The sequence below is a fragment of the Notothenia rossii genome (genome assembly GCF_949606895.1).
Source record: "Notothenia rossii genome assembly, contig: scaffold_72, whole genome shotgun sequence".
Taxonomy (NCBI): Eukaryota; Metazoa; Chordata; class Actinopteri; order Perciformes; family Nototheniidae; genus Notothenia; species Notothenia rossii.
The window spans coordinates 215,653-243,129 of record NW_027639908.1 but is presented as its reverse complement, the minus strand read 5'-3'; the positions used below and the strand labels follow the sequence as shown (position 1 = coordinate 243,129).

General features: G+C 45.5%; 1 protein-coding gene across 1 annotated transcript; it reads right to left on the bottom strand.

Moving 5' to 3' along the window:
* Positions 1-476: 476 nt before the first annotated feature.
* LOC307027259 (uncharacterized protein) lies at positions 477-16,688 on the bottom strand. Its single transcript, XM_079695470.1, has 8 exons — positions 16,548-16,688; positions 16,389-16,429; positions 16,261-16,307; positions 15,656-15,873; positions 11,199-11,458; positions 2,636-2,752; positions 2,384-2,525; positions 477-1,890 (listed from the first exon to the last, which is right to left on the bottom strand). Exons 4-8 carry the CDS (start codon positions 15,813-15,815, stop codon positions 1,196-1,198), a joined length of 1,374 nt encoding a protein of 457 aa, XP_079551596.1. The 5' UTR covers positions 15,816-15,873; positions 16,261-16,307; positions 16,389-16,429; positions 16,548-16,688; the 3' UTR covers positions 477-1,195.
* Between the last annotated feature and the right edge of the window lie 10,789 nt (positions 16,689-27,477).

Here is a 27,477-nt window from a genome sequence, read left to right as displayed (position 1 = left end):
TTACTAAAATAATATCCAGGGGATGCATGCAGAGCTGTGATTGGCTAAGATAAGTCCGGCCGTGTGTAACGGCTCCACCGTTCCCGGAAATGCATCCGTGGAGGACCGTGGAGGACCCATCAGTGTCTCCTCGGTTAGAGCTCCTCCAGAGACCCTCCCCGACGCTCGATCCTCGGTCCCCGAAGTGCATATAGAGAAATGAGATGTCCTTCAACATGGCGCGCTGAAATTATTTCCGGGTCACTACCTGAGGACCGAGGAGTCGAGGAGTCGAGGAGTCGAGGAGGGGAAATCTCAGAAATGAGATACGGCCAAAGAGGGATTAGCTCTGGTGTATTGTGGTGCAAACATAAACAACTTAAGAACATAAGTTGTAAAAAGAGGTCAAAAATATACATTTAAATATACAAAAGAACCTAAAAAACGTAAAAACTAAAAGACTTGGAACACTGAATATATGTCAGACTACAGTGTGGTATATTTTAAGATAAGAACTACTTTATTGAACTCAATCTGGGAAATGTTTGCGTTGCAGCATCATAAAAAGACAAGGCATTGTACAATAGAGAAATGTACAGTAACAAAATATAAAGCAGGATATTATATTTACATTAAGCGTGCAAGGAATGGATTATTTAATATTAGATTGTGAGTTTGAGTCCAGTTATCAGAGAGAAGGCTGTGCAGACATTCAAACTCAGAGGTTGTATCATCATATGCTCAGCAGCTTCAGTGGAGAACTGGCAATGAGATTCTTCTGACCTGAGCTCCTCCAACAATGCAACATACAATAAAATAAATAAATACAAATAGTGACTATTTCCTTAACGATTAATCAATTATTCAGATAATCGTCTGTATTTTGATGTCTACTATCGATCCCGGTTTCTCAAATTCAGTCAGTACCAATTGGTAAAATAAGAACAAGCCCTTATGTGTGTCATGACCCGGCTCCTATGCCTGACACAAATGTGAAAGGATGCAGTGGATGCTGGTAAATTATTTATTTATGTAATAAAGTAAACATGTACTTGAAAAAAAAGCTGCTCTCAGGAGGGAATCCAGGAGAAAAGAGAGAAGGGAAGAGGCCTTCGCTCAGAATCTGTGTTACCTTCAAGGACAAGGGGAAACATGTTCAGGTAACAAAACAGAGGACTAGACTTCAACTGTCACACACGCTCCACGAGGTTTATCCTCAGCTCAAGTTGAGCTCTCTGTAAAGATACGGGTCCAGCTCTCGGAGAGCGTCGATCAGAACCCTGCTGGCTGCAGCTCCTTTATTTCGCACCGCGTCCACCACCTCTCGTGCTCCGTCATTTTGGGGTTTGGTTCTGGCCAACCTCATTTCAGATTCACTGATCACTTCAGACTCAAAGAGTTTATCCAGAAGGTCGTTCAGGATAGTTGGAGTCACTCTTTGAATGAACTCTGTCCGAACTGAGAGCAGCCTCTGGTCTGCTGGGACTCTGCCCTCTGCTGGGACTCTGCTCTCTGCTGGGACTCTGCTCTCTGCTGGGACTCTGCTCTCTGCTGGGACTCTGCTCTCTGCTGGGACTCTGCTCTCTGCTGGGACTCTGCTCTCTGATGGGACTCTGCTCTCTGCTGGGACTCTGCTCTCTGCTGGGACTCTGCTCTCTCTTCGGACTCTGCTCTCTAATGGGACTCTGCTCTCTGCTGGGACTCTGCTCTCTGCTGGGACTCTGCTCTCTCTTCGGACTCTGCTCTCTAATGGGACTCTGCTCTCTCTTCGGACTCTGCTCTCTAATGGGACTCTGCTCTCTGATGGGACTCTGCTCTCTGCTAGGACTCTGCTCTCTCCTCGGACTCTGCTCTCTGATGGGACTCTGCTCTCTGCTGGGACATTTCTCTGGGACAAGTCCTTCCTTGGATCTGGAAGATAAACAGGGAAAATACTTTTATTAACCAACAATCACATTAATCAGATCTCTTAAAAAGCAAAGTAACTCGACATTCCCAGAGGCGGATTTCTGTTCACTTAAAGTTATAATATGTAACATTTCCTCATTAAAATGTATAAAAACTCCTACACCTGTATTATTTATATTTTGTTTAGTTGTGTACGTACATTATCTCAAATGGTTCAGAGAGACGTGTCATTTTAATCAAGGTAACAGTACGTTCATCACGGTCTCCTGTAATGGCGCCGTATCCACTTAACCATGAGAAGATGAAGACTACAACTCCCATAATGCCACGCTGTTTCACCACCACACTAGTTTTTACTATGGTTTTAGAATATAACAGGTTGTGTGTTTAATGTCGTAATGACGCGTTGCCATGGAGCCTTAATAGAGAAGGCTATGAGATGGATCTTTGGAGTTATCAGTCTATCACTGGGTCTGAGCTCAGGTGGAGGCTTTACCTTCCAGTGACACACGATAACTCCAGACTACGTTTCCATCTTGGTCCTTGACCTTCAAAGCCACTCTCTCTGTGCTCGTCGTCAGGGTAACTTGAAATGTCGGGTGGTAGTTTGGTCCATACCTGGAATCAAATGTTTTACTCTGAAAACCAGAAGCAGATGTTAAAAGTTGATCTGTTTCTTTCCTGATTGTGAATCCACATGATGTGTTAATGATCATTGTGTTTCTTTAGAGGAGCATCAGTGACTCACCTCAGGCTGAATGAAGAAGCCCTCAGGTTCACAGTGCACACTGTATCTGTGATCAATGTCCAGCTCACAGTCGGAGGAGATCGGGATGTTCACAGCACGTCTGTGTTTTTTAACAACCTTCAGTAACAGGACATTTTGATCAATTTAAAACAACATGTTGACAGACCTTCTCTACAGAGATATAAGAATTACAATCAATTAAGAATAACATCATGAGGACATATGTGAGTAGATTAATTCAAGTGTATAGGTTAGATATCTTTGGATGAAATTCCAGTTCTCCAACACAGTTTTTTATATATTTATTAGGGTTGTTTACGGAGCCCCTAAAGCAGTGGTTCTCAAACTTTTTCTGTCAGGCCCCCCCTTTGGAGAAAAAAAAAGTCATACAGTGTACTGTTGTAGTACAGTTGTTGCTGTTGTTGTTGTTGTTGTTGTTGTTGTTGTTGTTGTTGTTGTGTAGTGTAGTGGACTGTTACAATGAAGGCTCGATAGTCAGCTCACGGCATACGGGTGTAAGCAGGGGTAAAGTGCTATTTTTATAGGTGGTGTGTGGATCTCACATAGGGGGGTCCGGGGGCAAGCTCCCCCGGGAAGATTTTTTTTTAAATATTGAAGTTAAAAGCATCAATCTGGTGCACTTTGAGAGCAACATGAAGAGATCTATGGATACCTCTCTCAGCACCCATATGAAACAGACCTGTAAACAGATTTACTTCTTCTCTATGGATATTTTACAAATCACCCTTTTAAACTTTTTTTTTTTTAATGTCATATAATATTTCATAACTGTTTTTCATTTATTCTCTTTTTATTTATTTTTTAATAACCATTTTTCCTCTTGGTCTCTCGCGCCCCCCCACTGTCATGCCTCTGCGCTCCCAAGGGGCGGGGCGCCCCCCACTTTGAGAACCACTGCCCTAAAGGGTCATGAGAAAAAGAAAAAAAAAATCTTGTGTGCACAATACACTTTCTTGTGCGCTAGAGAAAGTTACTGGTTCGCCAAGTAGGAGAGATGTGCCTTTAAAGCTGTCTACACACCAAACTCACACCAAAGAACACGTCCCGATGGAACGTCGCCTCACATCTCCAGCGTCTTGGCCATGTTTCGCATTGGAACACACCGCAAAGACTTCAGCCGACGGCCAAGTTGCACGTACGAACTGCGCATGCGTGAGTGGCAATAACTCTCCTTACCAGCAGGCGGCGGTAGTGTGTATTCGTCATTCAAAAGAGGCAACCGGAAGACAGACTGCGTGATAACCGAGAGAAGAAGAACAGACTGCGTGATATAAGCAAACAACAAATAGCGTGTGCGTCAGTGTACCCAGAGAACAGGATGCAGCACCTGACTTTCTAAGGGAGGAAAAGTGTTTTAAACCTGGGTAAATAAACCCTTGCGTCCAGGTGAGATGAAAATGAAAAAGAATAGCCGTCTGTGTGTGCCTTTTTATTCGTTTGTTTGGGTCCCTCACTTCCGTTTCGCTTCTCATGCACTGATTCGCTATGCTAACAGCCAATCAGTGATTTATTTGACCGACGGCCTTTGGCCGACAGCCAGGTGTCGGCTCAGCCGAAAAGTCGGCTGCGGTGCGGTACACACCTAGACACACCAATCTGAGTAGGGCGACACAACGCCCATCAACGGCCCGACATCTATAGACATCTAACGACATCTATCGACATCTACCGACATCTACCGACATCTACCGACATCTACCGACATCTACGGACATCTATCGACATCTACCGACATCTATCGACATCTATCGACATCTACCGACATCTATCGACATCTATCGACATCATTTGACATCTATCGACATCTATCGACATCTATCGATATCGACATCATTTGACACCTATCGACATCTACCGACATCTATCGACATCTATCGACATCTATTGACATCGACATCATTTGACATCTATCGACATCTATCGACATCTATCGACATCTACCGACATCTACCGACATCTATCGACATCTATCGATATCGACATCATTTGACATCTATTGACATCTATCGACATCTATCGATATCGACATCATTTGACATCTATCGACATCTATCGACATCTACCGACATCTATCAACATCTATCGACATCTATTGACATCTATCAACATCTATTGACATCTACCGACATCTATCGACATCTATTGACATCTATCGACATCTATCGACATCTATCGACATCTATTGACATCTATCGACGGCCGAAATTGGCTTGGTGTGTAAGGGACTTTACACACCACCTTCAGCCTGTTTACCTTCATGAGAACAGCTGAGGAGAGATCGAGGCCGCAATGTTTTAACCACACACACACACACACACACACACACACACACACACACACACACACACACACACACACAGACACACACACACACACACACACACACACACACACACACACACACACACACACATCAAACTGCCCAATTATTACGCCATATTATTAGTTTTATGAAGAAGATGTCTGGTCGCCAGTGTGTGTGTGTGTGTGTGTGTGTGTGTGTGTGTGTGTGTGTGTGTGTGTGTGTGTGTGTGTGTGTGTGTGTGTGTGGTTAAAACGTAGCAGTCTTGTCTCTCTTCAGCTGCATAAAAGGCACATCTCTTCATTCATAGATCAGGGCAGACTGGTCCACAGACTCTCCTGTTTTGTGAATCCGGTGCTGAAACAAATAACTCTACACCCCTGGCCGAAATGTACTAAAAATGAAGTCCGAGTTCGAAATATATCTCAAATAATGTATATATATAATATATGCAATGCCACTTCCCAACATAAAAATAACAGAAACGGTCGTCTCTTGTGTGCTCCACTTCCTACTTGGGGAACCGGTAACTTTCTCGTGCGGACGAGACACTTTTTGTTTTTTCCATGACCCTTGAGGGCAGTGGTTCTCAACTGGTCCACCGCTGTGTTCCCTCCTTTATTCAGCACAGCAGCAGTTCGGTAAGACAATGCGGTCCGTATGCTTGGTTATGGTCATTTTCAGTTATTGATTTAAAGGTAGCCTATTAAGCAAAATCCACTTCTTCATGTCTCTTCTACATCAACATGTGTCCCCTCTTCTTCATGTCTCTTCTACATCAACATGTGTCCCCTCTTCTTCATGTCTCTTCTACATCAACATGTGTCCCCTCTTCTTCATGTCTCTTCTACATCAACATGTGTCCCCTCTTCTCCATGTCTCTTCTACATCAACATGTGTCCCCTCTTCTCCATGTCTCTTCTACATCAATATGTGTCCCCTCTTCTCCATGTCTCTTCTACATCAACATGTGTCCCCTCTTCTCCATGTCTCTTCTACATCAACATGTGTCCCCTCTTCTTCATGTCTCTTCTACATCAACATGTGTCCTTTCTTCTTCACGTCTCTTCTACATCAACATGTGTCCCCTCTTCTTCACGTCTCTTCTACATCAACATGTGTCCCCTCTTCTCCATGTCTCTTCTACATCAACATGTGTCCCCTCTTCTTCATGTCTCTTCTACATCAACATGTGTCCTTTCTTCTTCACGTCTCTTCTACATCAACATGTGTCCCCTCTTCTTCACGTCTCTTCTACATCAACATGTGTCCCCTCTTCTCCATGTCTCTTCTACATCAACATGTGTCCCCTCTTCTCCATGTCTCTTCTACATCAACATGTGTCCCCTCTTCTTCACGTCTCTTCTACATCAACATGTGTCCCCTCTTCTCCATGTCTCTTCTACATCAACATGTGTCCCCTCTTCTTCACGTCTCTTCTACATCAACATGTGTCCCCTCTTCTTCATGTCTCTTCTACATCAACATGTGTCCCCTCTTCTTTATGTCTCTTCTACATCAACATGTGTCCCCTCTTCTTCATGTCTCTTCTACATCAACATGTGTCCCCTCTTCTCCATGTCTCTTCTACATCAACATGTGTCCCCTCTTCTTCACGTCTCTTCTACATCAACATGTGTCCCCTCTTCTTCATGTCTCTCTACATCAACATGTGTCCCCTCTTCTTCATGTCTCTTCTACATCAACATGTGTCCCCTCTTCTTCACGTCTCTCCTACATCAACATGTGTCCCCTCTTCTTCATGTCTCTTCTACATCAACATGTGTCCCCTCTTCTTCATGTCTCTTCTACATCAACATGTGTCCCCTCTTCTTCATGTCTCTTCTACATCAACATGTGTCCCCTCTTCTTCATGTCTCTTCTACATCAACATGTGTCCCCTCTTCTTCATGTCTCTTCTACATCAACATGTGTCCCCTCTTCTCCATGTCTCTTCTACATCAACATGTGTCCCCTCTTCTTCACGTCTCTTCTACATCAACATGTGTCCCCTCTTCTCCATGTCTCTTCTACATCAATATGTGTCCCCTCTTCTTCATGTCTCTTCTACATCAACATGTGTCCCCTCTTCTTCATGTCTCTTCTACATCAACATGTGTCCCCTCTTCTCCATGTCTCTTCTACATCAACATGTGTCCCCTCTTCTTCATGTCTCTTCTACATCAACATGTGTCCCCTCTTCTCCATGTCTCTTCTACATCAACATGTGTCCCCTCTTCTTCACGTCTCTTCTACATCAACATGTGTCCCCTCTTCTTCATGTCTCTTCTACATCAACATGTGTCCCCTCTTCTCCATGTCTCTTCTACATCAACATGTGTCCCCTCTTCTTCATGTCTCTTCTACATCAACATGTGTCCTTTCTTCTTCACGTCTCTTCTACATCAACATGTGTCCCCTCTTCTTCACGTCTCTTCTACATCAACATGTGTCCCCTCTTCTCCATGTCTCTTCTACATCAACATGTGTCCCCTCTTCTCCATGTCTCTTCTACATCAACATGTGTCCCCTCTTCTTTATGTCTCTTCTACATCAACATGTGTCCCCTCTTCTTCATGTCTCTTCTACATCAACATGTGTCCCCTCTTCTTCATGTCTCTTCTACATCAACATGTGTCCCCTCTTCTTCATGTCTCTCCTACATCAACATGTGTCCCCTCTTCTTCATGTCTCTTCTACATCAACATGTGTCCCCTCTTCTTCATGTCTCTTCTACATCAACATGTGTCCCCTCTTCTTCATGTCTCTCCTACATCAACATGTGTCCCCTCTTCTCCATGTCTCTCCTACATCAACATGTGTCCCCTCTTCTTTATGTCTCTTCTACATCAACATGTGTCCCCTCTTCTTCATGTCTCTTCTACATCAACATGTGTCCCCTATTCTTCATGTCTCTTCTACATCAACATGTGTCCCCTCTTCTCCATGTCTCCTCTACATCAACATGTGTCCCCTCTTCTCCATGTCTCCTCTACATCAACATGTGTCCCCTCTTCTTCGTGTGTCTTCAACATCAACATGTGTCCCCTCTTCTCCATGTCTCTTCTACATCAACATGTGTCCCCTCTTCTTCATGTCTCTCCTACATCAACATGTGTCCCCTCTTCTTCATGTCTCTTCTCCATCAACATGTGTCCCCTCTTCTCCATGTCTCTTCTACATCAACATGTGTCCCCTCTTCTTCATGTCTCCTCTACATCAACATGTGTCCCCTCTTCTTCATGTCTCTTCTACATCAACATGTGTCCCCTCTTCTCCATGTCTCTTCTACATCAACATGTGTCCCCTCTTCTTCATGTCTCTTCTACATCAACATGTGTCCCCTCTTCTTCATGTCTCTTCTACATCAACATGTGTCCCCTCTTCTCCATGTCTCCTCTACATCAACATGTGTCCCCTCTTCTCCATGTCTCCTCTACATCAACATGTGTCCCCTCTTCTTCGTGTGTCTTCAACATCAACATGTGTCCCCTCTTCTCCATGTCTCTTCTACATCAACATGTGTCCCCTCTTCTTCATGTCTCTCCTACATCAACATGTGTCCCCTCTTCTTCATGTCTCTTCTCCATCAACATGTGTCCCCTCTTCTCCATGTCTCTTCTACATCAACATGTGTCCCCTCTTCTTCATGTCTCCTCTACATCAACATGTGTCCCCTCTTCTTCATGTCTCTTCTACATCAACATGTGTCCCCTCTGTGGAAAGACTTTATGATGTCATAACGATGTTTTGTCTTGTGTAACCATTAGCCAATCAGAAACAGGGTTGAAACAGAGGGGATTATGGGTAATGCTGCAATGATCTGTTTGGTGTTTCAGCCAATCAGAGACAGGCTCTGGATATATCTGAGACCTGTGATATACTGTTGATAAAGAGTATAATAGGGGACCTTTAAAGCTTTGATTAGTATTGGACTCCCAAAATACTTCCTTTCAATCGTTCAGTTGTTGAATGTTTCAACTGTGCCTTTCAGTATTTGCTAACCATCTGATTTACTGTCGATGTTAATTATGTAACCTGCCAGTCATCATCAGATTATTGATATAATACTTATGTTATTCTTTAGTTTATATATTCTTAGCAGTTCATGATTATCTCATTTATAACTAACCATTTAATGTGTGAAGTAAATCAGCCTATGTTCACAGAGTAAACTCAGATTTTCAAATGATCATATTATCTCTCTCAGTCGGGAGCTTGGGGCCGCAGCTTCTTAACGTTTCTTTATACGTATTTTAAAGTATTAATGTAAACTTGGAGTTTGATAACCAAAGTAGAGTGTGGCACACCACGTAAATAATTAAGAATGAATTGTTAAATCTGCACAAGAAATATACGCAAACAAATATTCAGTTCAGATAGATCTGATTCTTCTCACAACCAAGAACGTTTGAAAAGAGGAGCAGTGGCTCAGTCTGTACTGGACTGGGAGCTGTAGGGATGCTGGTTCAAGTCCCCAAGCAGACCTAAATATGGAGTGTGGACTGCTACTTGGAGAGGTGCCAGTTCACCTCCTACCCTGCTGTGGTGCCCTTGAGCAAGGCACCGGACACCCCCCTTCCCCCCTCACTCCCATTGCTCCCCGGGCGCTGTACAATAGCTGCACACTGCTCCTAGTACCGGACTCCTGGTACTAGACTCCTGGTACTAGACTCCTGGTGCTAGACCCCTGGTGCTAGACCCCTGGTGCTAGACTCCTGATTCTAGACCCCTGGTTCTAGACCCCTGGTTCTAGACCCCTGGTTCTAGACTCCTGGTACTAGACCCCTGGTACTAGACCCCTGGTGCTAGACCCCTGGTTCTAGACTCCTAGTCCTAGACTCCTGGTTCCAGACTCCTAGTCCTAGACTCCTGGTTCCAGACTCCTGGTGCTAGACTCCTAATTCTAGAGTCCTGGTGCTAGACTCCTGGCTCTAGACTCCTAGTGCTAGACTCCTGGTGCTAGACTCCTGGTACTAGACTCCTGGTACTAGACTCCTGGTGCTAGACTCCTAAACTCCTGGTGCTAGACTCCTGGTGCTAGACTCCTGTTGCTAGACTCCTAGACTCCTAGTACTAGACTCCTAGTGCTAGACTCCTGATTCTAGACCCCTGGTTCTAGACCCCTGGTTCTAGACTCCTGGTACTAGACCCCTGGTACTAGACTCCTGGTGCTAGACCCCTGGTGCTAGACCCCTGGTGCTAGACCCCTGGTGCTAGACTCCTGATTCTAGACCCCTGGTTCTAGACCCCTGGTTCTAGACTCCTGGTACTAGACCCCTGGTACTAGACTCCTAGTCCTAGACTCCTGGTTCCAGACTCCTGGTGCTAGACTCCTACTACTAGACTCCTGGTACTAGACTCCTGGTGCTAGACCCCTGGTGCTAGACCCCTGGTGCTAGACCCCTGATTCTAGACCCCTGGTTCTAGACCCCTGATTCTAGACCCCTGGTTCTAGACCCCTGGTTCTAGACTCCTGGTACTAGACCCCTGGTACTAGACCCCTGGTACTAGACTCCTGGTGCTAGACTCCTAATTCTAGAGTCCTGGTGCTAGACTCCTGGCTCTAGACTCCTAGTGCTAGACTCCTGGTGCTAGACTCCTGGTACTAGACTCCTGGTGCTAGACTCCTAAACTCCTGGTGCTAGACTCCTGGTGCTAGACTCCTGTTGCTAGACTCCTAGACTCCTAGTACTAGACTCCTAGTGCCAGACTCCTAGTATTAGACTCCTGGTACTAGACTCCTGGTACTAGACTCCTGGTGCTAGACTCCTAGACTCCTGGTGCTAGACTCCTGGTACTAGACTCCTGGTGCTAGACTCCTAAACTCCTGGTGCTAGACTCCTGGTGCTAGACTCCTGTTGCTAGACTCCTAGACTCCTAGTACTAGACTCCTAGTGCCAGACTCCTAGTATTAGACTCCTGGTACTAGACTCCTGGTACTAGACTCCTGGTGCTAGACTCCTAGACTCCTGGTGCTAGACTCCTGGTGCTAGACTCCTGGTGCTAGACTCCTAGACTCCTAGTACTAGACTCCTAGTGCTAGACTCCTAGTATTAGACTCCTGGTACTAGGATGGGTTAAAAGCAGAGAACAAAGGTCACTGTGTGTGCATTTAAAGTGGGTTTCATCCTTCCAATGATATTATATTATATACAGTAGGAAGCTTGGGGCCACAACTTCTCTGTGGAAACAGCTGTGGTTTAAAACAAGTGTTTAGCCTGATGGTGAGCACATTACCTCCTCCTCAAGGACGTTGTTCTGCAGCAGAAATACATCCAGTATTTGTTCCTCTCTGCCCGGGGGTCGTAGGAGCAGCAGAATTTGGCCCTTTATTCGCCACTTTAGAAGCCTTTTCAATGTATCGATGATAAGGCCAAAGGAAGAGAGGTGAAGCACCTTCACCACCACGTGAGTGGGTGTGACCTCCAGCGGCTCCAAGATGCTCAGGCCTTCATCAGTGATGTGAACGACAGACAACAGGCCGTCCAGGAGCAGCGCTGTGGAGCAAAGAGCTGGTCATCTGTTGCTTTGAAACAGCTTCATCATATTTAATGTCCCACCACTTTAGTTCAGAGCTAATGTTCATCTAATGTCATTCACTTTGGAGCCTCACTGGGATGTACCAGTTTATATCCTCCACCTTTTATTCTAATGTTTCATTATTGTTGCGTCCCCTGTGATCTTTCTGGAGGTGAGCATGTGTAATTATTTTCTAATTTAAAAGACTGCTGAGATGTTAGTAATCTGCAGCCAGAACAGCTTGACTGAGTCCGGTCTCGTGTCTGAGTGATTCTCTAGATGTGTGAAGAGCTTTCTAAAGCTTTCAGGGCGTAGAAAGTCTAACTTATAAATGTTGTTTTGTTTTGTACATGCTTCAGCCAGACTGACAATGTGAAGAGCAGAAAGAGCAACAGATGGATAACAAAGTCATAATTAATCAAACTGCTAGCTTAGAGTGAGTTAGCATTGAGTTAGCACTGTTAGCAGCTAAACATGTTGTGGACTGACAGGTCACAGTTTACATGTCTTTAATATACAGTGAGGAGACTGAAGAACCAGCACCTTACCGTGGTAGAGAGGTTTGTGTGCCCTGATGAACCTGGGGGCTGTGTTGTCTGGAACCTTGTGTTCCTGGTAGGGTCTCCCATGGCAAATTGGTCTCAGGCAAGGGGCCAGACTAAGATTGGTTCACAAGACCTCATGAAAGACGACACACAAAGTGAGGATACCCGGTCCGGAGGAAGCCCGGGGTCCCCTTCTGGAGCCAGGCCCAGAAGGAGGACTCGTTGGCGAGCGTCTGGTGGCCGGGCTTGCCACGGAGCCCGGCCGGGCACAGCCCGAAAAGGCGACGTGGGCAACACCTCCGCTTCTCCGTCCCGCGGGCCCACCACCTACGGGAAACAGCGATGGGGTCGGGTGCGCTGCCAGAAGGGTGGCAGTGAAGGCAGACGGTCTCGACGGACCAGACCCGGGCGACAGAAGCTGGCTTTGGGGACGTGGAACGTCACCTCTCTGGGGGGGAAGGAGTCGGAGCTTGTGCGGGAGGTGAAGCGTTACCAGTTGGATCTGGTTGGGCTCACCTCTACGCACAGCGTCGGCTCTGGAACATTACTTCTGGATAGGGGTTGGACTCTATTCTTCTCCGGAGTTGCTCAAGGTGTGAGGCGCCGGGCGGGTGTGGGGATACTCACAAGTCCCCGGTTGGGTGCTTCGTTGTTGGAGTCTACCTCAGTGGACGAGAGGGTCGCCTCCCTACGCCTGCGGGTTATGGGGGGGAAAACTCTGACTGTTGTGTGTGCTTATAACCCAACAGCAGTTCAGAGTATACGGCCTTCTTGGAGACCCTGGAAAGAGTCCTGTATTGGGCACCTGAAGGGGACTCTTTAATCTTGCTGGGAGACTTCAACGCACATGTGGGCAATGATGGAGACACTTAGAGGGGAGTGATTGGGAGGAACGGCCCCCCTGATCTGAACCGGAGTGGTGGTTTGTTACTGGACTTCTGTGCTAGTCATGGATTGGCCATAACAAACACCATGTTCGAACATAAGGATGCTCATAAGTGTACGTGGTACCAGAGCACCCTAGGCAGAAGGTCCATGATCGATTTCGTTATCGTATCATCGGACCTGAGGCCGTATGTTTTGGACACTCGGGTAAAGAGAGGGGCGGAGTTGTCAACTGATCACCATCTGGTGGTGAGTTGGGTCGAGTGGCGGGGGAAGTCTCTGGATAGACCTGGTAAGCCCAAACGTGTAATTCGGGTGAACTGGGAACGTCTGGAGGAGGCCCAAGTTCAGGAGGCCTTCAACTCACACCTCCGGCGGAGCTTTTCGGGCATTCCTGTGGAGGTTGGGGACATTGAACCAGAGTGGTCGGTGTTCAAAGCCTCTCTTGCCGAAGCTGCGGCGGGGAGCTGTGGTCTCAAGGTCCTAGGTGCCTCAAGGGGCGGTAACCCTCGAACCTCCTGGTGGGCACCGGTGGTCAGGGAAGCCGCCCTACTGAAGAAGGAGGCCTTCAGGGATTTGTTATCCCGGGGGACTCCCAAGGCAGTTGCAAGGTACCGACAGGCCCGAAGGGCAGCAGCCTCAGCCGTGGTCGAGGCAAAGCAGCGGGTGTGGGAGAAGTTCGGAGAAGACATGGAAAAGGACTTTCGGGCGGCACCAAAGTTGTTCTGGAAAACTGTCCGACACCTCAGGAGGGGGAAGCAGGGAACCATCCAAGCTGTGTACAGTAAGGATGGGCTGTTGTTGACCTCAACTGATGGAGTGTTAGGGCGTTGGAAGGAGCACTTTGAGGAACTCCTGAACCAGACAACTCCGCCCTCTATGTTAGAGGCAGAGCTGGAGTATGACGGGGTATCGACACCAATCTCCCGGGGGGAGGTCACTGAGGTCGTCAAACAACTCCACAGTGGTAAAGCCCCGGGGGTGGATGAGATCCGCCCAGAAATGCTGAAGGCTCTGGGTGTTGAGGGACTGTCATGGTTGACACGTCTCATCAACGTTGCGTGGAAGTCGGAAACAGTACCGAAGGAGTGGCAGACCGGGGTGGTGGTTCCCCTTTTTAAAAAGGGGGATCAGAGGGTGTGTGCCAATTACAGAGGCATCACACTACTCAGCCTCCCCGGGAAAGTTTACTCTAAGGTTCTCGAAAGGAGGGTCAGGCCGATTGTCGAACCTCAGATTGAGGAGGAACAATGCGGATTCCGTCCTGGTCGTGGAACGACGGATCAGCTTTTTACTCTCGCAAGGATCCTGGAGGGGGCCTGGGAGTACGCTCATCCAGTCTACATGTGTTTTGTAGACTTGGAGAAGGCATATGACCGGGTTCCCAGGGAGTCACTGTGGGAGGTGCTGCGGGAGTATGGGGTGAGGGGGTCTCTACTCAGGGCCATCCAATCTCTGTACTCCCAAAGCGAGAGCTGTGTCCTGGTCCTCGGCAGCAAGTCGGATCCATTTCAGGTGAGGGTTGGCCTCCGCCAGGGCTGCGCTTTGTCACCAGTCCTGTTTGTAATATACATGGATCGGATTTTGAGGCTTAGCCGTGGGGGGGGGGGGGTCTGCAGTTCGGCGGACTAAGGATTGCACCACTGCTTTTTGCAGATGATGTGGTTCTGATGGCTTCATCGGTCTGCGACCTTCAGCACTCACTGGATCGGTTCACCACCGAGTGTGAAGCGGCTGGGATGAGGATCAGCACCTCCAAATCTGAGGCCATGGTTCTCAGCAGGAAACCGATGGACTGTCCACTCCAAGTAGGGAATGAGTCCTTACCCCAAGTGAAGGAGTTCATGTATCTCGGGGTCTTGTTCTCGAGTGAGGGAACAATGGAGCGTGAGATGGGTCGGAGAATCGGAGCAGCGGGAGCGGTACTGCAGTCGCTTTAACGCACCGTTGTGACGAAAAGGGAGCTGAGCCAGAAGGCAAAGCTCTCTGTCTACCGGGACATTTTCCTTCCTACCCTCACCTCTGGTCATGAAGGATGGGTCATGACCCAAAGAACGAGATCGCGGGTACAAGCGGCCGAGATGGGTTTTCTCCGCAGGGTGTCTGGTGTCTCCCTTAGGGATAAGGTGAGAAGTTCAGTCATCTGGGAGGGACTCGGAGTTGAACCGCTCCTCCTTCGCGTTGGAAGGAGCCAGTTGAGGTGGTTCGGGCACCTAGTTAGGATGCCACCTGGACGCCTCCCTAGGGAGGTGTTCCAGGTACGTCCAGCTGGGAAGAGACCAAGGGGTAGACCTAGGACCAGGTGGAGGGATTATATCTCTTCGCTGGCCTGGGAGTGCCTTGGGACCCCCCAGTCAGAGCTGGTTGATGAGGCAAAAGAAAGTTTGGGGCTCTCTGCTGGAACTGATACCTCCGCGACCCGACCACGGATAAGCGGGAGAAGATGGATGGATGGATGGAGACTGCAGAGGCCCAAAGACACTCCAACTCAGTATTTAGAGCTGCATTGCATCGTCTGCTTCAATAATGATGTCATGAAACACATCGACTAAATGGATGTTTTAATGATTTCATTCTTCTTCTTTTGGGGACACGACTATTTTGAATGTAAAGCACAGATTTCGTGTCTGAATGATCTTATCTTTGTTAAACTAGTTTAATAAAGCTGCTTCATAACTTCGGAACGGTAGTGGATAAGGTGCTAAACATTATATAAGTGTATTTGTTAACACTAGATGTCTTTACCATCCTCTGTCTCACTGTGTGGCAGGTGGAGCTGGCAGACGGCAGCTTCATCAGAACTCTTCACGTCGAACAGCGGCCCTGCTGCCTGCTTGCCAGCTGATTGGAGGAGGCTCTCCTCCCAAGGGACCGTCCTGTACAGAAGCTCCGCCTCCTGAACCATGACGAACACCAGGCCAGTCGAAGCACACTGGAACTCACCTGGACCAGGACACCTGAACCTGTAGACACACAAGAGACAGGTTACTACAACAAGCCTTCACTCGTCTGTGTTCTGACTGACAGGTGTTCATCCAGCTGGAGGCTGACCTGGAGGAGGGTTTGTTAAAAGATCTGAAACACCTGATGATTACAGGAACATCACTGAAGATGTGTCCACATGCATCAGGATGTGTGTAAACTCATTAAATTAACAAAATGTCTAGTCCAGCGAGGATCTGGACTGGTCCAAGAAAGCATTCCTACACACAGAGCCATTAATTTATTCATGTCTGCTGGAAAGAGATTGGATGCAATACCCCAAGGTGAAAGACATGTCATTAAACACAGTTAAATGAATATATGCTTTAATGTGTTTAAAATCATATTTGGTCATGTTATAGGGTTACCTGTATGAAGACTCAGTTGTGTGTTCAGGTGAGAAGGATTCTGGAGCCTGGAACAAACAAAGTTATTTATTATATTAGAAATCAAGTTAAGTTCAAACTTCAACTCTGTTCAACTGCTCCTCTCTCACCTTTGTGTCTGTCTTCACTTCCTGTTCCACATCGGAGACACCTGATGGAGAGAAGAGGTGAGAAAAATAATAATAATAATAATGTACTATAAATACCTTTTAAGATCAGATTTAATGTACAATATCTGGATGAATGGAGGACATGGTTTCAGTACTCACAGCTCTTCTGGATCTTGGCTCTGAACGTCTCTCCTCCTCTGATCCTGTAGGGATGAACACAATCCAACAGTTTGAGATCCAGTTTGAAATAAGTGTTAGTTCTTTGAGTCAGCTTCAGAGTCCTGACCTCAGGCTTTACATCCCATCATATCTTCTCTGCAAACACTTCGACTGCCTGCCACAGCTCTCAGCTGCATCACAGGAAGTAATCAGTCACTAGAAACTCATCCCATCAAGAACAGACTACCTTTCCCACTGTGAAACCCCATATGTCTGGTGGAAAGCTGTAGGGCTTCCCCCAACTAGTGGACTGAACGTTAGTGGGCTAAAGAAGTCAGCTGGAAACCCTCAGCCTTCATTCAGAGCGGAGCCTGGTCATTGAGATCATTCTGTCGGGCAGGAAATCTAAAGTGTGGATCCTTCTGAGCGTAAAGGACCCACAAGGTGACATGCAGACTCCACAGAGAAGAAGTGTCCTCCGTATGATTATCCCCAACGTGTGTTCCTCTCTCAGACTGGGAGGAGAGCAGAGAGTCAGGCAGCAGCTAGCTCTGTATCAACATATAGAGACCTATAATATAAAGTCCTTCTGACCTCAGAACACCATGAAGCTCTCATCTCATGATGAGGGCGTCATGTCCGGAGGGATTCCAGCCCACGCTCATATTCTCAGTGTTTCCGTTTCCTGTGTGGTTTTTATTGGGTTGTTATATTCAGATATGAATTATAGAAACTAAACTAAATGTTCAGCGTGTGTCCTCGCTGCTTGTTCACACATTGAGAGTCCTTAGCGGAGCTTCTGCTGTTTGCTCCGCTGCGTCCGTGCGCTGTGACTCTCATGCGCTCTCTACTGTAAGATCTCATCTATACTTCAAAGGTTCATTATTACAGTCTTATTATATATTCTATGTGAAGCACAACACTGTTATAATAATGCTCTTTATCAGCCTTGGAGACTGAAACCATTTTGGGAGAGAAACTAATATATGAATAATCATAATATATCCTAAACGTGAGTCCACTGATCGCCTGAATTGATGACTCTCAGTGGACTAGAAGAGTCTGCAGTGGAGGGCAGCCCTAGAGAGGAGATGACTGACTAAATGTGGCTTTGTATTTCCAGCTGGCCTTCTCTAGCTGATGGAAGAATGGAAGAGCCTGCAGTCAGTGGGTAACATCACTGATCTGCTTCCCCAGTGAGAGAAACACCTCCCTGAGTTTCATACAATACTGCTGAACCAGCAGAGACCCCTTACTGACCTGAGGGTCTCCAGTCTGCAGTCTGGACTCTCCAGAAGATCTCTCAGCAGCTTCTCATCTGAATCCTGCAGATCGTTGAGACTCAGGTCCAGAACTCTCAGATGGGAGGGGTTGGACTTCAGAGCTGAGATCAGAGCAGAACAGCTGGTCTCTGACAACCTGCAGTCCCTCAGACTGAATAAAGAAAACATGATGAGGAGAAAGAAGAGTTCATAATCAGATGTGTTTCTCAACATGTATAAATGTAAATATGTAAGTAGCAATAACTTGCAGAACTGATTGAAAGGATAATCATTGATCAGCAGTGAGTAAGGGGATCAATAAGCATCTGCTTCCTCCTGCTCCCTTTGGACACATATCATTTATTATTATCAATATTTTGTTGAATATATAAATATTATTATGAATATTGAGAAATACTGTATTCTAACAATACGCTATTCTGTTTTTCACATCTCTTCTTTTTTATCTTTTAATCTGTTTGAAATAAAGATGGAAATGAAAAGAAATGAAACATTGAAATGAATGAGATCAATAAAATGTGTCTCCTTCAGGAAGTAAACTTCATCATGTCAAACTAATATCACTTCTGATGACCTTTATTCAGACGTTATCGTTTACTAAATATTAAAAACACAGATTTACTTTTTACAGCTAACAGCAGATATCTATAACAGTTCCTTTAAGAACTTTATTTAGTACGTAAACATTTAAATTAGGGCTTTGCAATTCATCGTATTTTAATCTCGATTACGATTTTGTCTTGAAACGATTATGAAAACAACGTCATTGAAATAAAAAGATTATTTTGCTGCATTCCCTTTCGCAACGATGCTCTCAATGTGTCTTCTGTCACAAATCATATCTATAACAGTTTCTATAAGTACTTCATTTAGTACGTAACATTTCAAATGTGAATTAAACAACAATTCCAAAAGTATGGATGTAATATATGAATGTAGAAGAGTCAGGTTGAATAACTAATGAAACATGAGATCTCCAGCAGGAACAGAGAGTCAGTGAACTGACCTGAGAGTCTGCAGTCTGCAGTCTGGACTCTCCAGAACATCTCTCAGCAGCTCCACTCCTGAATCCTGCAGAGCGTTGAAACCCAGGTCCAGATCTCTCAGATGGGAGGGGTTGGACTTCAGAGCTGAGATCAGAGCAGACCAGCTGGTCTCTGACAAACTGCAGCCCCTCAGACTGAATAAAGAAAACATGATGAGGAGAAAGAAGAGTTCATAATCAGATGTGTTTCTCAACATGTATAAATGTAAATATGTAAGTAGCAATAACTTGCAGAACTGATTGAAAGGATAATCATTGATCAGCAGTGAGTAAGGGGATCAATAAGCATCTGCTTCCTCCTGCTCCCTTTGGACACATATCATTTATTATTATGAATATTTTGTTGAATATATAAATATTATTATGAATATTGAGAAATACTGTATTCTAACAATACGCTATTCTGTTTTTCACATCTCTTATTTGTTATCTTTTAATCTGTTTGAAATAAAGATGGAAATGAAAAGAAATGAAACATTGAAATGAATGAGATCAATAAAATGTGTCTCCTTCAGGAAGTAAACTTCATCATGTCAAACTAATATCACTTCTGATGACCTTTATTCAGACGTTATCGTTTACTAAATATTAAAAACACAGATTTACTTTTTACAGCTAACAGCAGATATCTATAACAGTTCCTTTAAGAACTTTATTTAGTACATAAACATTTAAATTAGGGCTGTGCAATTCATCGTATTTTAATCTCGATTTTGTCTTGAAACGATTACGAAAACAACGTAATTGAAATAAAATGATTATTTTGCTGCATTCCCTTTCGCAACGATGCTCTCAATGTGTCTTCTGTCACAAATCATATCTATAACAGTTTCTATAAGTACTTCATTTAGTACGTAACATTTCAAATGTGAATTAAACAACCATTCCAAAAGTATGGATGTAATATATGAATGTAGAAGAGTCAGGTTGAATAACTAATGAAACATGAGATCTCCAGCAGGAACAGAGAGTCAGTGAACTGACCCGAGAGTCTCCAGTCTGCAGTCTGGACTCTCCAGAACATCTCTCAGCAGCTCTCCTGAATCCTGCAGATAGTTCCAACTCAGGTCCAGATCTCTCAGATGGGAGGGGTTGGACTTCAGAGCTGAGATCAGAGCAGAACAGCTGGTCTCTGACAACCTGCAGTCCCTCAGTCTGAATAAAGAAAACATGATGAGGAGAAAGAAGAGTTCATAATCAGATGTGTTTCTCAACATGTATAAATGTAAATATGTAAGTAGCAATAACTTGCAGAACTGATTGAAAGGATAATCATTGATCAGCAGTGAGTAAGGGGATCAATAAGCATCTGCTTCCTCCTGCTCCCTTTGGACACATATCATTTATTATTATCAATATTTTGTTGAATATATAAATATTATTATGAATATTGAGAAATACTGTATTCTAACAATACGCTATTCTGTTTTTCACATCTCTTCTTTTTTATTTTTTAATCTGTTTGAAATAAAGATGGAAATGAAAAGAAATGAAACATTGAAATGAATGAGATCAATAAAATGTGTCTCCTTCAGGAAGTAAACTTCATCATGTCAAACTAATATCACTTCTGATGACCTTTATTCAGACGTTATCGTTTACTAAATATTAAAAACACAGATTTACTTTTTACAGCTAACAGCAGATATCTATAACAGTTCCTTTAAGAACTTTATTTAGTACGTAAACATTTAAATTAGGGCTGTGCAATTCAGTAGCGTAGGCAGAAATGTACAAGTTTAGTTTAGTTCATCTCACGCCTAGACTACTGCAACTCCCTCCTGGCTGGTCTGCCTGCATGTGCCCTCTGACCTCTGCAGCTCATCCAGAATGCAGCGGCTCGTCTGGTCTTCAACCTTCCTAAATGTTCCCACACCACGCCGCTCCTCCGCTCCCTTCACTGGCTTCCAGTAACTGCTAGAATCCACTTCAAGACTCTGGTACTTGCGTACCATGCTGCGAATGGATCTGGCCCTTCCTACATCCAGGACATGGTTAAACCGTACACCCCAGCACGTGCACTCCGCTCTGCGAGGGGGACCCAAGTTCCCATCAGCAGAAACACGTGGGTTTGCTATCCTGGATCCAAAATGGTGGAATGAGCTCCCCATTGAAATCAGGACAGCAGAAAGCTTACACATCTTCTTCAGACTGAGAACTCATCTCTTTGGACTCCACTTCCAGAGATAGAATTACTAACAAAGCACTTATATACTAATAAAGGGCTGGCTGATCTAGAGCCAGTTGAGTAGCACTTGAAATGTTTGGCTCTATGAAACCTGATGAACTTCTATGATTCTGTTTTCCTCAAGGTGGTATCTTCCTGGTTGAATGAACTTATTGTCTCTCTGGATAAAAGCCTCAGCTAAATGTGATGTCTCCTTTGTATTGCGAGATGCAGGGTGTACAGGAGGTTGTCCACTGTGCAAGTGTTTGTCATTGACACAGTTTGCTGTCCAACTGTTCCCTCTCCTCCCCAATGTGGACAGCATCCCTTTTGCTTTCCCCTTGCATCTGTTTCAGACACTTTATACTTTTTGCTCTGAGCAGTTGGAGTAGGGGGGCTGAAGTACTTCGACTTTCTTTTCTGCGTTTGACTTTGCTTCCTCCATGTCTCCTCTTGTGACAGAGACTCTGGTCCCTCAGATTGTCTTTTGTCTTCAGCGTATGGTTTTGAAGGACGAACCTGTTTTGTCATTATTGCAACGCCCTCGAGTCTTCCAACCACAAACTCTTGCTGTAGCTGGAGGAAGTCTCCTGCTCTTCTGTGCATTTTGATGAAAGGATCACTTTTTGTTGTCGTGCGGAACCAGTTCTCTAAAACAGCATTACTGTCACAGGTGTTGCCAAGATGTTTGAGCATCAGACCTGTCCACAGAGGCACAGTGCCAGCCTAGTGGAGAATTATTTCCACCAGAGTCTCAAGAATGAGGATTTGTCTGGCATGCTCCGTCCCTGCTTCCTCCTGTGCTTGTGTGACCACCTCTTCGATAGGAGCAAAGACAGGGGATGATTCTGTGAGAGACCTGTCTTCATAATCACAAGGTGTGTGCTCTTCATCTTCATTTTTGAAATGTATATTTTCTGACTCGTGTGTCCGTATGGCCTCCTGCAGTGCTGACAGATGTTTCTTGCACCCATTAGTTTCAGTCTTTGATGAAAAAACATGTTCCATACACCTTGAAACTGACAATACCTGGCCAAAGAAAGACATTCAAGTGAAAAAGTTTTTTTTTTTAAATGAGCCAAGAGATTTAACTGACTCTGAAGTCAAACATTGTAAAAAGTCTTTCAGCGGAATGCGGCACTCTTGATATTGATTTGATATTGATTAGATATTGATTAGATATTGATAAGATATTGATTAGATGTTGATTAGATATTCATTAGATATTGATTAGATATTGATTATATATTCATTAGATATTGGGGCGTGATCAGAGAACCATCAAACGTTTTGATGAACATAGTCAACAAGGTCGCAAGAAACGTGTTGAGAAAAAGATGAAATCTCAAAGATTTGAGAAGAATGAAACGTGAAGTTAGCGGGAAGCCATCGTCCTCCAGTATCATATTCCAGAACTGTGATCTACGTGGAGGGCCCAGAAGTCTCAGGTGTTCAGAGACATGGCCAAGGTAAGAGAGGCTGAAACCCAACCTCCACTGAACAAGACACACAAGTTCAAAGTTCAAGGCTGGGCCAAGAAATATCTGAAGACAACAGATCAAGAAACTGACAGACTCCATGAATGGAAGTCTTGAGACTGTTATTGAACAGAAGCTACATTAGCATCTAGGGCTGCAACAAACGACTAATTGATAATGGATGAATAAAATGATTAATTGATTCTGCCTCTTGACGGAGCAGATGGATCAGTAACAGGCACAGAGCTCCACTTCCACTCAGACACCAGCAAGGTGGAGCTGGGCTACTGGTGTTGTTGAAGATGAGCTGGTTGGACCAGGTTGGAGATGGATCAAAATGAACTCCTGAACCTACTGCCAGTTTTTAGAAGAGCCTTTCTTCCATCAGTGGAACAAGTCCGCATCTTTCAGGAAGACCAGGATGAAGAACAACGCTCCATCACATCAAGTGCTCCTTTGTGGAGTTAGAACAACGCTCCATCACATCAAGTGCTCCTTTGTGGAGTTAGAACAACGCTCCGTCACATCAAGTGCTCCTTTGAGGAGTTAGAACAACGCTCCATCACATCAAGTGCTCCTTTGTGGAGTTAGAACAACGCTCCATCACATCAAGTGCTCCTCTGTGGAGTTAGAACAACGCTCCATCACATCAAGTGCTCCTTTGTGGGGTTAGAACAACGCTCCATCACATCAAGTGCTCCTCTGTGGAGTTAGAACAACGCTCCATCACATCAAGTGCTCCTTTGTGGAGTTAGAACAACGCTCCGTCACATCAAGTGCTCCTTTGTGGAGTTAGAACAACGCTCCATCACATCAAGTGCTCCTTTGTGGAGTTAGAACAACGCTCCATCACATCAAGTGCTCCTTTGTGGAGTTAGAACAACGCTCCATCACATCAAGTGCTCCTTTGTGGAGTTAGAACAACGCTCCATCACATCAAGTGCTCCTTTGTGGAGTTAGAACAACGCTCCGTCACATCAAGTGCTCCTCTGTGGAGTTAGAACAACGCTCCGTCACATCAAGTGCTCCTTTGTGGAGTTAGAACAACGCTCCGTCACATCAAGTGCTCCTTTGTGGAGTTAGAACAACGCTCCATCACATCAAGTGCTCCTTTGTGGAGTTAGAACAACGCTCCATCACATAAAGTGCTCCTTTGTGGAGTTAGAACAACGCTCCATCACATCAAGTGCTCCTTTGTGGAGTTAGAACAACGCTCCATCACATCAAGTGCTCCTTTGTGGAGTTAGAACAACGCTCCATCACATCAAGTGCTCCTCTGTGGGGTTAGAACAACGCTCCATCACATCAAGTGCTCCTTTGTGGAGTTAGAACAACGCTCCATCACATCAAGTGCTCCTTTGTGGAGTTAGAACAACGCTCCATCACATCAAGTGCTCCTCTGTGGAGTTAGAACAACGCTCCGTCACATCAAGTGCTCCTCTGTGGAGTTAGAACAACGCTCCGTCACATCAAGTGCTCCTCTGTGGAGTTAGAACAACGCTCCGTCACATCAAGTGCTCCTCTGTGGAGTTAGAACAACGCTCCATCACATCAAGTGCTCCTTTGTGGAGTTAGAACAACGCTCCATCACATCAAGTGCTCCTTTGTGGAGTTAGAACAACGCTCCATCACATCAAGTGCTCCTTTGTGGAGTTAGAACAACGCTCCATCACATCAAGTGCTCCTTTGTGGAGTTAGAACAACGCTCCATCACATCAAGTGCTCCTTTGTGGAGTTAGAACAACGCTCCATCACATCAAGTGCTCCTTTGTGGGGTTAGAACAACGCTCCATCACATCAAGTGCTCCTTTGTGGGGTTAGAACAACGCTCCATCACATCAAGTGCTCCTTTGTGGGGTTAGAACAACGCTCCATCACATCAAGTGCTCCTTTGTGGGGTTAGAACAACGCTCCGTCACATCAAGTGCTCCTTTGTGGGGTTAGAACAACGCTCCGTCACATCAAGTGCTCCTTTGTGGAGTTAGAACAACGCTCCATCACATCAAGTGCTCCTTTGTGGAGTTAGAACAACGCTCCGTCACATCAAGTGCTCCTTTGTGGAGTTAGAACAACGCTCCATCACATCAAGTGCTCCTTTGTGGAGTTAGAACAACGCTCCGTCACATCAAGTGCTCCTCTGTGGAGTTAGAACAACGCTCCATCACATCAAGTGCTCCTTTGTGGAGTTAGAACAACGCTCCATCACATCAAGTGCTCCTTTGTGGAGTTAGAACAACGCTCCATCACATCAAGTGCTCCTTTGTGGAGTTAGAACAATGCTCCATCACATCAAGTGCTCCTTTGTGGAGTTAGAACAACGCTCCATCACATCAAGTGCTCCTTTGTGGAGTTAGAACAACGCTCCATCACATCAAGTGCTCCTCTGTGGAGTTAGAACAACGCTCCATCACATCAAGTGCTCCTTTGTGGAGTTAGAACAACGCTCCATCACATCAAGTGCTCCTTTGTGGAGTTAGAACAACGCTCCATCACATCAAGTGCTCCTCTGTGGAGTTAGAACAACGCTCCATCACATCAAGTGCTCCTTTGTGGAGTTAGAACAACGCTCCATCACATCAAGTGCTCCTTTGTGGAGTTAGAACAACGCTCCATCACATCAAGTGCTCCTTTGTGGAGTTAGAACAACGCTCCATCACATCAAGTGCTCCTTTGTGGAGTTAGAACAACGCTCCATCACATCAAGTGCTCCTTTGTGGAGTTAGAACAACGCTCCATCACATCAAGTGCTCCTTTGTGGAGTTAGAACAACGCTCCATCACATCAAGTGCTCCTCTGTGGAGTTAGAACAACGCTCCATCACATCAAGTGCTCCTTTGTGGAGTTAGAACAACGCTCCATCACATCAAGTGCTCCTCTGTGGAGTTAGAACAACGCTCCATCACATCAAGTGCTCCTTTGTGGAGTTAGAACAACGCTCCATCACATCAAGTGCTCCTTTGTGGAGTTAGAACAACGCTCCATCACATCAAGTGCTCCTTTGTGGAGTTAGAACAACGCTCCATCACATCAAGTGCTCCTTTGTGGAGTTAGAACAACGCTCCATCACATCAAGTGCTCCTTTGTGGAGTTAGAACAACGCTCCATCACATCAAGTGCTCCTTTGTGGAGTTAGAACAATGCTCCATCACATCAAGTGCTCCTTTGTGGAGTTAGAACAACGCTCCATCACATCAAGTGCTCCTTTGTGGAGTTAGAACAACGCTCCATCACATCAAGTGCTCCTTTGTGGAGTTAGAACAACGCTCCATCACATCAAGTGCTCCTCTGTGGAGTTAGAACAACGCTCCATCACATCAAGTGCTCCTCTGTGGAGTTAGAACAACGCTCCATCACATCAAGTGCTCCTCTGTGGAGTTAGAACAACGCTCCGTCACATCAAGTGCTCCTTTGTGGAGTTAGAACAACGCTCCGTCACATCAAGTGCTCTTTTGTGGAGTTAGAACAACGCTCCATCACATCAAGTGCTCCTCTGTGGAGTTAGAACAACGCTCCGTCACATCAAGTGCTCCTCTGTGGAGTTAGAACAACGCTCCATCACATCAAGTGCTCCTTTGTGGAGTTAGAACAACGCTCCATCACATCAAGTGCTCCTTTGTGGAGTTAGAACAACGCTCCATCACATCAAGTGCTCCTTTGTGGAGTTAGAACAACGCTCCATCACATCAAGTGCTCCTTTGTGGAGTTAGAACAACGCTCCATCACATCAAGTGCTCCTTTGTGGAGTTAGAACAACGCTCCATCACATCAAGTGCTCCTTTGTGGAGTTAGAACAACGCTCCATCACATCAAGTGCTCCTTTGTGGAGTTAGAACAACGCTCCATCACATCAAGTGCTCCTTTGTGGAGTTAGAACAACGCTCCATCACATCAAGTGCTCCTTTGTGGAGTTAGAACAACGCTCCATCACATCAAGTGCTCCTCTGTGGAGTTAGAACAACGCTCCATCACATCAAGTGCTCCTTTGTGGAGTTAGAACAACGCTCCATCACATCAAGTGCTCCTTTGTGGAGTTAGAACAACGCTCCATCACATCAAGTGCTCCTTTGTGGAGTTAGAACAACGCTCCATCACATCAAGTGCTCCTTTGTGGAGTTAGAACAACGCTCCATCACATCAAGTGCTCCTCTGTGGAGTTAGAACAACGCTCCATCACATCAAGTGCTCCTCTGTGGAGTTAGAACAACGCTCCATCACATCAAGTGCTCCTCTGTGGAGTTAGAACAACGCTCCATCACATCAAGTGCTCCTTTGTGGAGTTAGAACAACGCTCCATCACATCAAGTGCTCCTTTGTGGAGTTAGAGCAACGCTCCATCACATCAAGTGCTCCTCTGTGGAGTTAGAACAACGCTCCATCACATCAAGTGCTCCTTTGTGGAGTTAGAACAACGCTCCATCACATCAAGTGCTCCTTTGTGGGGTTAGAACAACGCTCCATCACATCAAGTGCTCCTTTGTGGAGTTAGAACAACGCTCCATCACATCAAGTGCTCCTCTGTGGAGTTAGAACAACGCTCCATCACATCAAGTGCTCCTTTGTGGAGTTAGAACAACGCTCCATCACATCAAGTGCTCCTCTGTGGAGTTAGAACAACGCTCCATCACATCAAGTGCTCCTCTGTGGAGTTAGAACAACGCTCCATCACATCAAGTGCTCCTTTGTGGAGTTAGAACAACGCTCCATCACATCAAGTGCTCCTTTGTGGAGTTAGAACAACGCTCCATCACATCAAGTGCTCCTTTGTGGAGTTAGAAAAACGCTCCATCACATCAAGTGCTCCTTTGTGGAGTTAGAACAACGCTCCATCACATCAAGTGCTCCTTTGTGGAGTTAGAACAACGCTCCATCACATCAAGTGCTCCTCTGTGGAGTTAGAACAACGCTCCATCACATCAAGTGCTCCTTTGTGGAGTTAGAACAACGCTCCATCACATCA

Excerpts from the sequence above, each read along its gene's own strand:
- LOC307027259 (XM_079695470.1), bottom strand. The coding sequence starts at position 15,815 with ATGGTTCAGGAGGCGGAGCTTCTGTACAGGACGGTCCCTTGGGAGGAG. Across the intron at positions 2,753-11,198 it reads ACAACGTCCTTGAGGAGGAG|GTTGTTAAAAAACACAGACG; the intron begins GTAATGTGCTCA and ends CTGTTACTGAAG. Across the intron at positions 2,526-2,635 it reads GCTTCTTCATTCAGCCTGAG|AGTAAAACATTTGATTCCAG; the intron begins GTGAGTCACTGA and ends TCTGGTTTTCAG.